The sequence below is a fragment of the Homalodisca vitripennis genome, chromosome 6, assembly GCF_021130785.1.
Source record: "Homalodisca vitripennis isolate AUS2020 chromosome 6, UT_GWSS_2.1, whole genome shotgun sequence".
NCBI lineage: Eukaryota > Metazoa > Arthropoda > Insecta > Hemiptera > Cicadellidae > Homalodisca > Homalodisca vitripennis.
The window spans coordinates 107,327,380-107,339,610 of record NC_060212.1 but is presented as its reverse complement, the minus strand read 5'-3'; the positions used below and the strand labels follow the sequence as shown (position 1 = coordinate 107,339,610).

General features: G+C 35.8%; 1 protein-coding gene across 5 annotated transcripts in view; it reads left to right on the top strand.

The window, feature by feature from the left end:
• The window catches only part of LOC124364694 (protein FAM92A-A), an 80,782-nt gene that overhangs the window by 48,450 nt on the left and 20,101 nt on the right, over positions 1-12,231 (top strand). For all 5 annotated transcript variants that reach the window (XM_046820368.1, XM_046820372.1, XM_046820373.1 and 2 more), the window contains exons 3-4: positions 4,596-4,724; positions 5,761-5,941. In XM_046820368.1, coding sequence (XP_046676324.1) covers positions 4,596-4,724; positions 5,761-5,941 — 310 coding nt within the window. The remainder of the gene's footprint in view (positions 1-4,595; positions 4,725-5,760; positions 5,942-12,231) is intronic.

Genomic DNA, 12,231 nt, shown 5'->3' with positions numbered 1-12,231 from the left:
GCCTCTTAAATAAAGGCATATTTAATTTAATTTCATTTCATTTCATTTCAGATGTTTGAAAACAAAGTGCATTTAACGTTATTGCTACTTATACATTTCCTAAAATATACTTATTTGTCTTAAACTGAGTAAAAGAATCATGACATTTTTCATTATTCTGTTAAAGAAAAGTTGATGGTGGCAAAATGTTTAACCCTTGTATCAGATCATCCAATATCAACAACGAACTGTAAAAATTTCACTGTTTGTTAAAAATATTTAGTTTCTTAAATGTAAATAATGATATAGTTAGTGATATAAAAAACATGCTTTATAATGTTATTCGTTCTTCTTTTATTTCTGAAATTTCTCTCAAGAACGGAGCCTTGAAAAAAATTTAGAGGGGTCCCGAAAACTGATAGTTTCCCATAGTGGACAGAGAGTAAGACCCTATTTTGTTCCTTAAAAAGTTCTTGACTCGTTTCTTTGTGAGAAAAATGTTTCAGCAGTACATTTCAGTTATACTGAGATATTTAAATAATAATAATCGTTTACTAAAAAAAGTAATTGAAAATTTTGAAAATTTGGAGGGAGTCCGGACCCCTTGGACTCCCTCGCTGACTACGTCCTTGATTTCTCTTATTACTCTTACTCTTGGATAGTTGTAGGGAAATAATCAAGATAGTGTGCAATCTGGCAACCAGTTGTACAGAAGCCACTGGTCAGTGGTTGGTTAAGCTTTAACCAACAACAATACAGCTCCGCCCCCTTCAACTCACCTGTACGTGTGTATATGTATTATTGGCAGTTTCGGTTTAACATCTATTGATTGAAGATGGCTCACCACAGCAAGGCCGAAATATTACATGAATGGAATTGTGTAAGCAATGTTTTGACACCTTGTGAACCAGAAGGCTTCGATGTTAGTAATAAATCAAATCAAATGTTTAATTGCTCGTAACAATTACACATTGTATGTCAAACGTCAGAATTAATTCTAAATTAAAAACTCGCATAACCACCACGTCCAAACTTACACAATTTTCATGAATTCCAGTCTCATTCATCCTTCGCCAATCTCAACCCAGTTCCAGCGCTGGAGTCAGTCATCGAATTGGGCGGTCTCCCAGTTAAATGCCAGAAACTCGCCAATGCTGTAGAATGCATTTGACACCAGGAAATGCTTAAGACGAGCTTTTGACGCCTTGGGTGTTTTTAATAGAATTTGGCAACCTATTGATGAAATGAACACCTGCCAGCGAAGGCAAGTGCTCATAAACCACCGTTCTGTGTCTGCCAGTACGGTAGTTATCTCTGCCTCTAGTCTCATACCCGTGTATGTCACATCCCATGGTTAGGGCACATTTAGACAAAGAGAACAAAGATGTTTCTAAAATGTAGAGACGGGGCAAAGTCAACGCAGCTGCAAAGTTTTGAATGCTGTCCTGCACGACTCTCTGAAATTCAACTTTGCGATAATACGAATCGCTTTTTTTTGCAATTTGAACACCCTCAGGAAATTATTGCCTGTACAGGCCCCCCACAACACCACTCCATAGGAAAGGTGAGAATGAATTAGCCCATAATATGCCGCAATCAATACCTGACTGGGGCAGTACCGGGCCAAGGACCTCAAAACATATATTCCTGAGGACAGTTTGGTGCACACATGGTCAATGTGATTATTCCATGTCAACCCTCGGTCAAGAAGTATTCCAAGGAATTTTGAGGAGTAGACTTCTTCCAATATGGAATCTGCCAACATGATGGCTGACCCACATTGGGAGTCCACTGGATGCAGTGTGAAATTCAAAACGTTGGATTTCGAAGAATTCGTTTGAAGGTTGAGGCTATTGAAATATTGAACACAATTCTTGATATCGACAAAGGTTTGTAGCTCCAAACCTTCTTGTGAGCTATCTCTGAAACAGAGAGTCGTGTCATCAGCATACTGCACGATTTACCATGCAGCAGCGATGAATGTACGTCGTTGACGTGTAACAGGAAAAGGATTGGACTGAGTATAGAGCCCTGAGGGACTCCATAACTCAGTTGAATTGGTTTAGATAATTTTATTGGTTTGAGATCTGAACCACTTGAGTTCTCTGCCTTAAAAATGATTTAAGCCATAAGAGTGGCACACCTCGGATGCCATGAGATTGTAGTGTGTCAAGCAGTATGTCATGGTCAACGCAGTCAAATGCTTTAGAAAGGTCAAGGAACACACTTAATGTGTGATCCTGACGTTCTAGTCCCTCTACAACCATATCAACCAGACACTCCACTGCGTCTATCATCGATTTATTTTCACATGTATAGTTATAGTTATAGGGCCGATAGTTATTTATTGAACAAAGGTTTTCTTTCTTGAAAATTGGATGCACTTTTGCAATTTTTAGGATAGAGGGAAAAACTCCTGAGTTAAAAGAGAAATTGACCAATTGAGTCAGTGGTTTTACGATATGCCTTGAGCATTGTTTTATTAACCACATGGATCTCGATTCTAGATCATTTGATTTTTTAGCTGGGAGTTGTTGAATGATTTTATCAAGCTCTTCCTCAACTACAGGAGTCAGAGCCATTGAGGCTGTTGGACTCTGTCTACGCGTGGGATTCCCCTGTGGCAGTGATGGACGAGGGCCCGTCCACAAGCAACAGACGCAAAAAATCTGTTAAACTCGTCGGCAACCCTAGAAGCATCACTCACAAGTGTGTCCCCAATTTTGACTGTAATTTGCTTGGATTCTTGATGTTTATTGTTAATGATGCACCATACAGTTTTGGAAACTTTTTTTGAAGAAATAATTGATTTTGAGACATCATACGCTTTTGCAGCTTGGATTACCTTTCTGTAAATTTTTTTATAATTTCAAAAAAAGATTTTGAACTGTTCATTGGCTGTTTTCCTGTTTATTTGGTGACCAGAAATGAACCAGGATGCCTTTGGTGACCCAAGTATTACTTACCTTCTTTGGACGAACTTTGATCGTTTTTATAGGGCAGCAGGTGTTAGATGGAAATTCAAACATTCATTGGAAATTTGAAACTGCTGCATCACTGGGTGTGAAAAATTTAGAAAATTCCACTTTTCTTTTGAAAGGGAAGCGTTGAGGAGAGCAATATTTTCTGGCCTCGTGTCTCTTATTGTTTTGTTAATTTTTGGTTCTCTCGCAATTTGTTTTCCACTAATGATAGCCTCTTGGCCATAGTGGTCTGAGATAGCTGTGTTGACCACCAACACTGTGACATTTTCAACATTTGTGATGATGTTATCAATAGCTGACTGTGTTGTAGCCGTCACTCTCGTTGGAGTTTTGACCAACAGTTCAAGGCTGTCCATCGCATCTACGTTGAGATCCCCATCAAGACATAACCGTATTGAAGGTTAGTCAGGTCAGTGAGTAACGCTTCGAATTTTGAAAAAACTTATCTTCATTTCCACTGGGAGACCTGTAAATCCCTATCACAATTAATGTTGACCTGTTCATTTGTACTTTGATCCCAACTGCTTCGAATTCTTTCGTGGTTGTTTCTTTGATTTGGAACTTGTCTCAGAAAAAATTGCTACACCAACTCCTTTGGAGGCCTGGCGACAGTATGCTTCTGCCAAATTGTAATTTGGAATTTTACAAAGTTCCAGGTTTTCGTTGTTAAAACCGTTTTCAGTTACAACAAGAATGTCTGATTTCAGCTCCTCACACATAAGCTGAATTTCATCCAATTTGTTGGTTGCGTACTGAGCGTTTTGGTGGAGTAGTCTTAGGGAACCTTTAACATGTAATTGTTAATTTGTCTGAGTTTGCCGATTTTTATCTGTCAATTTAGTCCTTTGCTGTAAAGTGGGCTCCCTAAAAAAACTGACTTTCCTTTTATGTTTGCAGACCGTTTTTTGTAGAATGTCTGGACTGGGGAAGCATCTCACGGCGTCTGCGTAGGAGATATCCTGTATGCTAGCTGGCCGTTGAGGGGGCCAGGATAGCAGGGAATAAAGGATGCACTTAGCCCATTGTTGTACATTGTACCATGGAAAAATCTTTAGTTTGCCATGTTTGCGCAACTATCATCATCAGTGTAGAGCTAAAGCATGAATAGTATAGCTATGCAATGGTCTCGACTTTTCCAATGTTATTTTATCAAGCATGTACTTTACCATACAAAACTCAAGAACGATATAACTTGTTTTAATGATGGTTTTCAGGAGATCAATGTTATCCTGTAAACTGTGGATATGTAGCCAATTAATTCACATCATTTGCTATAAACATAAGAAGATCAACAGACTTACCTTGAAACCTATCTTCAAGGTCTGCTAATCTTCCTAACAAATAATAATCCTTGGCTTTCAGCTGTATTAATTCAATCCTATAAGAAAACATAACATATGTTTAGAGAATATCAAGTTTACTATTTGCTTTATTTTGACTGAATTGGACAGATGTGTGTTGACTTGGCTTTTTTAAAGAAAGGTACACTTGGTAATTTTTAGAATGATTATATTTGGCTGTTTAGCATATGTCCAGAGGTAAATCTGTTAATGTAACAGATTTAACTGATTGACATAAAATTATATTTTATTTGAAGATATCATGCTAATGAATGTTTATAACTTATTTCAGATTGAGAGATGCAAACGATGAAATAGCTAATGTTGTGGCTTCAATTGCAGAAAGAGAAGAAGTAAATAAATCTATGAAGACGGGCCTGAATGAATTAGCAAGAAAATTAAACCTGATTGGGGATTTTAGGTATGCTTCTTAAACTAAATATGGATTTACTTACATTAAAACATAAAACCAGTATTTAATACTTTTATTATTTTGTGAGGCCTTTCGATATCAAGGATATCTTCTTCAGACACATCACAAAAGTAAATACAAAAAGTAAATTTTATTTTAATAATGGTGAAACATATGTGATTTAATATTAATTTGTCCTGTGTGGCATAGTGTGTAAATACAATTAAATTATTACTGGTATTATACTATATAAATTTTGAATGTTATTTTTGTAATCTTCGTTTTAGTAATATTGCTTGATCAATATTGTATTTTATTGATCTAAGGTTGTATGTTTGTACAAACCATTTGTTCTTATAAGTGGTTACAAAATACTGTAATAAAAATAATAATATATTGAAGTTTAATTAATCACAATATGATGTATTGTAGTACAATGAAGTATAATAAGACATTGTTATCCTATAACTTTTTTAGAATTGAAATTAATATATTCTGCTTTTCTTTATTATTATTATTGTTTATTGTATGAATAATAATAGTTATCTTCCTTTTGACACAGCTAGCATATAAAAAAATGATAGCTTTGTTAAAGATTTTTATTTCAGCAATAATACCATTATTATTATTATCATCGAAAAATTCTACGGCAAATAAAAAAGTCCAGAAATAAAACGTCGTTGTGAACATGTTAAAACTTCTATGTATTTTATTTGACCAGGATTTAATTAAATGTTTAGTTTTGTAATTTGTTTGATTAGTTATTAAGTAAAATTTATTATTGACTTTGACTGAGTGTTAGTGAAGCCTGTCACTTGAGGGGTTGAAAAATTCAATTTCTGTCTGCCTGTACAATATCTCTAAAATGAACCAACCTATACCCTTGAAACTGGATGAAGCTTCAGTCAAGTCTTTATTAAATATGCATTACTTGTTTACAAGGAAACTGAAACGAATTCAGAGCAACATATAATCTTAATAATAATACTCTTCGATCTATTTGCCTACCACTGATTGAGATTTTCTTGAACCGTTTTCTCACTAGAGATCAAGGCGTGGAACTGCTAGACAAAAGGGTAGTGGAGGTCTTTGCTGGCTACGATGGAATCTGCCGCAGGGCCAAGGATGAGCTCAAGGTTATCTTCACTGCTAGGGACAAGGAGTTGTCTCGCCAGCGGCAGTTGGACCGCCTACGGGAGAGAAATCCTCACAATCGACACCAAATTGTATCCTTACAAACAGCGCTTTACCAGAACTAGTTGATAGCTTAGCTATAAATGTGTTGACACCTTCATTATCTGCCTCTGGGACTCTGAAGTAAAAAAGAGGAGTGACAAATGTCCTATTTGTTGAAAAGGCTTAGACTTCTCATAATATAGGTAGGACATGGGTGTATTTTACCTGAACCATGAAAGAAGTACAATTATAATTAGTGGATTATTTCAGAAACACATTTAACAAAAAAGCCATTCTGTGCTCTAATTATTGTTGGTAAGAATATATGTTTTATATTAAATTTCAGTATGATATATCATAACACATGTAGTTAAAGCATTTTTGAACTTTAGTGGTTCTTTTCATAAGAACATGTATTTTAAGCATTACATGCAAATATTTTAATAATTTCATATTTTCTGGGTACTTTGGTATATGCTGTAAATTTATGAAGGGCTGTTTATGAACCTATTAAAGAGATAGTTTAGCACTCTCATTATTTGAAAAATATTTCATATATTGCAAATTTTCATCCATATTGCAATTTTTTCTGTAAGCTCGCAGTTTAAGCTGTATTCACAAACATATAAAAAGTATCAAAATTTGATCAAATGAGATGAGATATGCTGAAACTCACATAACAATTTGTTTCAATAATTTTGGATACAACAAGGAAAGATATTGGTTGGTAGTTAGGCTTGGTTCAGGTCTCTTTTTTTTAACTTTGATGGCTAAACACCTTTTGTAAATGATTTGTTGATTATAGCTGTCAGTGGGCATACTATAGGCTCAATACATGCTTTTGTCAGCCTGTATTGATGTCATAAAAGCCAGCTGCGGTTTGTGTTTCAATATAGTTATTTTCACTTCATATTGAGTTGTCTGCCAAAGTGTGTCGTATTTTCTTCCAGGAGGCTGTATGACAGCCAAACCATCATAGACAGCTAGAGCTATTGTTGGTGATATTCACAAACAATTAATTTCTTCTGCTACTATCATGGGGTCTGAAGTCAGTGTCCCATTAGTTTTAAGTTGTCTTGTTTCATTTGTATACTTATTTTAGCAACTTTATTTATTACATTCTACATTTGTCATCAGCATTATTAATTAATCAGATGTTTTCTTTGAGCCTTGAGATGAAGGTCGTAAGTTCTCTTTCTTTCTACTGCAATAGCTTTGGTTTCATCTTTGTCAGCCAGTTGGTATTCTTCTTGGGCTGCCAGAAACTGATAGCGCTTTTCTCTAGTTTCTTGATCATATTGAATCAATTGTCGTATTTTTTTCCTCAATTGAGTGTGAGTATGCTAAATCCATGCTACAAGTCCATCCATTCTTCTTCAAATATTTTACAGTTCTGATTATTATTATTTAATTTTTTTTATTATAAGTAGAAATAAATTTTTTATGTTTACATATTGCTTATTTGTTTCAAAATTTAATATGTTATTCAAGTAAGTATCTTGCCGATACCTTGTCAGTGTCATGATTAGCCGTAAGTTTTAAGTGTGCATCTTGTGTAAATTTACAATGTTTTACGAATGTATGTGAGAATGTATATTGTATGCTAGGGTTACCCACAATTTCGTGTCTGTCGGAGTCGCCTGCCGCTCGCTGCCCGCGCGCTGTCGGGCTGGGGTCCCCGGCTGATGGTCCCGCCCCGGGCGATAGCGCTCTCCCTCTCTCACAAATTATCTGCCGAACACTTTCTCCCTACGATAATTTTCTTAAGGCAGCTCACGTTAATGCTCAATCGCTTTTTTTGTCATATTGACGATTTTCAGAACTATATTTTGCTCTTCACAGTTTGATTTAATTCTAGTTTCTGAGACTTGGCTCAAACCTTCTTTGAGTGACAGGGCTGTTGAGTTGACGGGATACTCCTTGTTCAGGAATGACCGTCTACATAAGGGTGGCGGAGGTGTCGCCGTTTATGTCAAGTCTCACCTTCCTGCTTCTATTCTTCTATCATCTGACACATCCAGAGCTGGACGCCCAGAATATATGTTTCTAGATGTCAGTGTTAACAGATCACACATCTTAGTTGCCGTCTGTTACAGAGCTCCTAACCTTGGCTATCTTGCTGAATTCGAACATGAACTTCTTAACCTCTTGGCTCGCTGCAGTCATGTTATTGTGATGGGGGACTTTTAACACTGATTTACTTGGACCAGTTACCTACGATCAAACCTTTTTATCCGACTTGTTTTTTTCTTGTAACATGACTATACTACCACTTCATGCCACTCACCATACTGCCGCTGCCGACACCTGGCTGGACATAATTGCTGTCGTGACCCGACCCTCATTGCGCACCCATGGACAACTGCCTGCCCCTGGACTTTCAAAACATGATTTGATATTTTGCATCTACAAACTTCTTCTCCCCAAACCCAAACCAAAGTTTATTAAATACAGAAAACTACAAAAACATTGATCTTGACCTTCTGATTTTCGATACTTCCAATATTTTCTTGGCATGAAATACTATTTTCTGATGACGTGAATGATATGGTTTTTCAATTTAATTCCCTAATTCTTCAATTGTTTGATAAACATGCTCCAATAGTCTTCAAACGTGTAACAAAAAAGCCTGCTCCCTGGATTACTGACTTTATTCGCCATCTGCAAAGACAGAGAGACACTGCTTTCCGCAAGGCTAAAGCGAACAAAGAATCAGCACGATTGGAGCTTATATAAAAAGACTGAGAAATCAGACACAGCAAAAAATTAGAAATTCTAAAATTAGATTTTACTACAATTCTCTTTCTCTCAGAAACAAAACAACTAAAACCCTATGGACGACGAAACTGAAAGAGCTGGGAGTGGGCAAATCTGATGGTGACCAACAAACCCATTTAAATCCAAATATAATCAATAACTTTTTTTGCTAACGTCCCCATTGATCTGTCCCGTGCTCGTGATTATGTCATAGAGCTAGAGGCTTCTCCGCTTGACAGACCTGTTCATCATCAGTTTTCTTTCACTCCGGTGACTGAGGCTGAGGTGTTCAGGGGCGGTCATGAGGATGTCTAGCCATGCAGTCGGGGCCGACAACATTCCAATCAAGTTCATTAAGAGCACTCCTGCCAGTCACCCTCCCAGTTATTACTGCAATATTTAATAAATCTTTAATGTCCTCAACTTTTCCAGATATATGGAAGAGAGCTCAAATCCGTCCCTTAAATAAGTGTTTCTTCCCTAAAGCTCCATCTGATTTAAGACCTATTAGTATACTGCCTGCGCTATCCAAGTGTTTAGAAAGAATAGTCCACCAACAATTCTCCCGTTTTATTGACAGTGGCAATATTTTGTCGGTATTTCAATCTGGGTTTCGCCCTTACCACAACAGTACTGCCACAGCCCTTTTAAAAAATCACAGAAGATATAAGACTTGCTATGGACAAGCGACAAGCTACAATTTTGACTCTATTTCGATTTTTCCAAGGCCTTCGACTGCGTGTATCACCCTCTTTTACTGATCAAATTGAAGAGGTATGGTTTCTCTGATGGTTGTGTCAGGTGGGTGGGGTCATATCTCTCCGAGCGACAGCAGCGTGTCAAGACTGACAATGGGTGCTCCGAGTGGAAACCTGTCACCCGAGGGGTGCCTCAGGGTTCTGTACTTGGACCACTTTTTTTACACTCTACATTAATGACATAACTACTAGCATCCGACACTCAAAGTTCCATCTGTACGCTGACGATTTACAAATTTACCGCCACTTTTCACCTAATGAGATGGACACTTGTGTACAGGTAATGAACTCTGATATTGATTCAATAGCTTACTGGACTTGCAGACATGGACTGAAACTTAATGAAACCAAGACTAACTGTATTTTAATAGGCTATAAAAGGCTTATTACTAAAATTGACATTAATACTGCTCCAAGACTGATACTGAAACAATAAAGAAATAGTTTACAATGAAAAAGTAAAAAACCTGGGAATAACTATCAACAAAAACCTGGGATGGGCTGATCAGGTGTCACAAATTTGTAATAGGGTTTTTTGCCTGTATACATGGCCTCAAGCGATTTGCACAATACTTGCCGTTGGATGTTAGAGTGATGTTGGTGAAAAAAACTCTAGTTTTACCTCACTTCAATTACTGTGACGTGTGATCAATGACATGACTGTTGACCTTTCTAGTAAAATTCAGCGTGCACAGAATTATTGTATTCGGTTTATTTTCAACTTACGACGTGATGATCACGTATCTCCTTATTTTTGAGCAATTATCCCTATTAAAATCCAAAGAACTTAGAGATCTTCATGTACTTAGTCTGTTGCACGCACTAATCCACAATGGTTGTCCAAGTTATTTGGCCCAAAGTTTCGTTTTTATGTCTGATATTAGTGCACGTAGAACTCGTAGGGGTGTGCATCTTTATTATCAACTCCAATTCATAGGACTCAACCTTATATAATAAATCTTTCACTGTTTCCGCATTGTCGATTGTGGAACGCTCTCCCAGACAACATCAGAACTATTGACAAGCGCGCGATCGCTTTGGGGGCGGAGGTTCGGGCCTTTCTGCTGCGGAACTCGGCGGGAGTGACGGTTGGTGGTTCTTGTGGTCACACTTGTGGTAACTGTATGTGAGTTGTGTGGATGGGGAATGAAAGCTGATTAGGATAGGATAGTTTTATTAGTTGCCTGTAAAGAGATTTATGTTAGAGTTTAATCTAAATGGTTAATTTTAATTATAATTTATATATATACATTATTATGTTACATCCAATATGTAATTAATTATTAAAGTGATTTTAGTTTAAGTGTCAATTACAATGTTGTAATAGGTATGATAATATTTTACTTTGTTTGTTTTTTTTTTGGAGGTTAAGTGGTAGAGAGGACTTTTAAGTCCTAACTTCGCCTCTGTAAATAAAGGCATTTTTCATTTCATTTCATTTCATTTCATTTCATTTCATTTCATTTCAAGTCAACATTTCCAGAAAATCGTCATACTGTTGTTAGTAAGTTGGAGCTTATAGTAATGTCACTAATTTGTTCCTTGTTTATTTCACAAAGGTATATAGTTTTATTTAAACAATAATTATATTCATATTGTTTTATTGGTGTGAGTTACTTAATAAGTCCTTGGATTGAGATGGTGTGCAATAAATAAACAGTAAAATGTGTTTGTTAAGGTAGTCCGAATGCCAGTTTAGTGTTTGACAGTGATTGATTGTTTTAATGATCTTCCAAAATTGGGTGAGTAGGTGTATAATAAAACCTAATGGATATTTTAATTTAGTCTCTATGATAACTTAAGGTGAGCATTGCACGATTTCTCATCATCTTTTTACCTAAAAACTCACTTTTCACTGCACTCACTACATACTTAGTAAGCGGCCATATTGTGTTACACAAACAAAACTTGAATGCAGTGGAGACTGCAAAAAGTAGGCTATATATTCAGAGAAACCGATGTCACTTCATACCAGCCATATCTGCATTACATATTCACTTTTTTAAAGTGAAATGTTAGATTAAATAAATACTAATAGTTGTTTTTCCGTGGCAAGGTGGCGAGATTAATACAGTTCAGTAGTACCAGAAGCGCATTGTGATGATTTATCAAGAAGATTGTTAACTGGTAGCTCTTGCAGTACAAGAGTGTTTAGTTACTTAGTAGATTTTTTGTCAACAACTTATTTTGTCCTTCTGATACTCAAAGTCGTCTTACATACCTTAAACCATCAATTTTGTGCACAATGTTAAGTAGACATCTCAAAGATGATTATAGTAGTTTTAGATTATTTTTTTAGGAAATAGTCACAAGTAATGTAGGTACACCCAAGTTGTGAATGTATTAATGCCATTGGTTAATAAATATCCTGACCTAATTTTCAGAAAGAAGCCTCATAGGTGCTGGTTACTGGTTGATACTTTTTAGAGCCTTCAAGAGTTTTTGCAGTTGGTCAGATTGATTTTTTAGAATTGTTTACCCTTATTAGTCTTAACTCTTTACCAGTTGCTTCTTACTTGTTATTTTCAATTATTCTATAACATCTAGTTGTTATTTATTTGTTGATATTGTTAGTTAATTTATAAATATTTTATTAATTGATGAATTTTAGTTTTGTTGATTAATACCATTGTTTTAAATTTTGTAATTGTAATTTTATTGAACTAATTTGTTTTAAATTGATAGAATTGTTTCAACAACCCTTTAAACACATTTACATACATCAAATTATAAAAAATATGGATTTTAAATGTAGTAGTTTATCTGTAGTTAATAGTTATAAGTATATATAGGTTTGGCATTTTGCCTCATAACAATAAATTGAT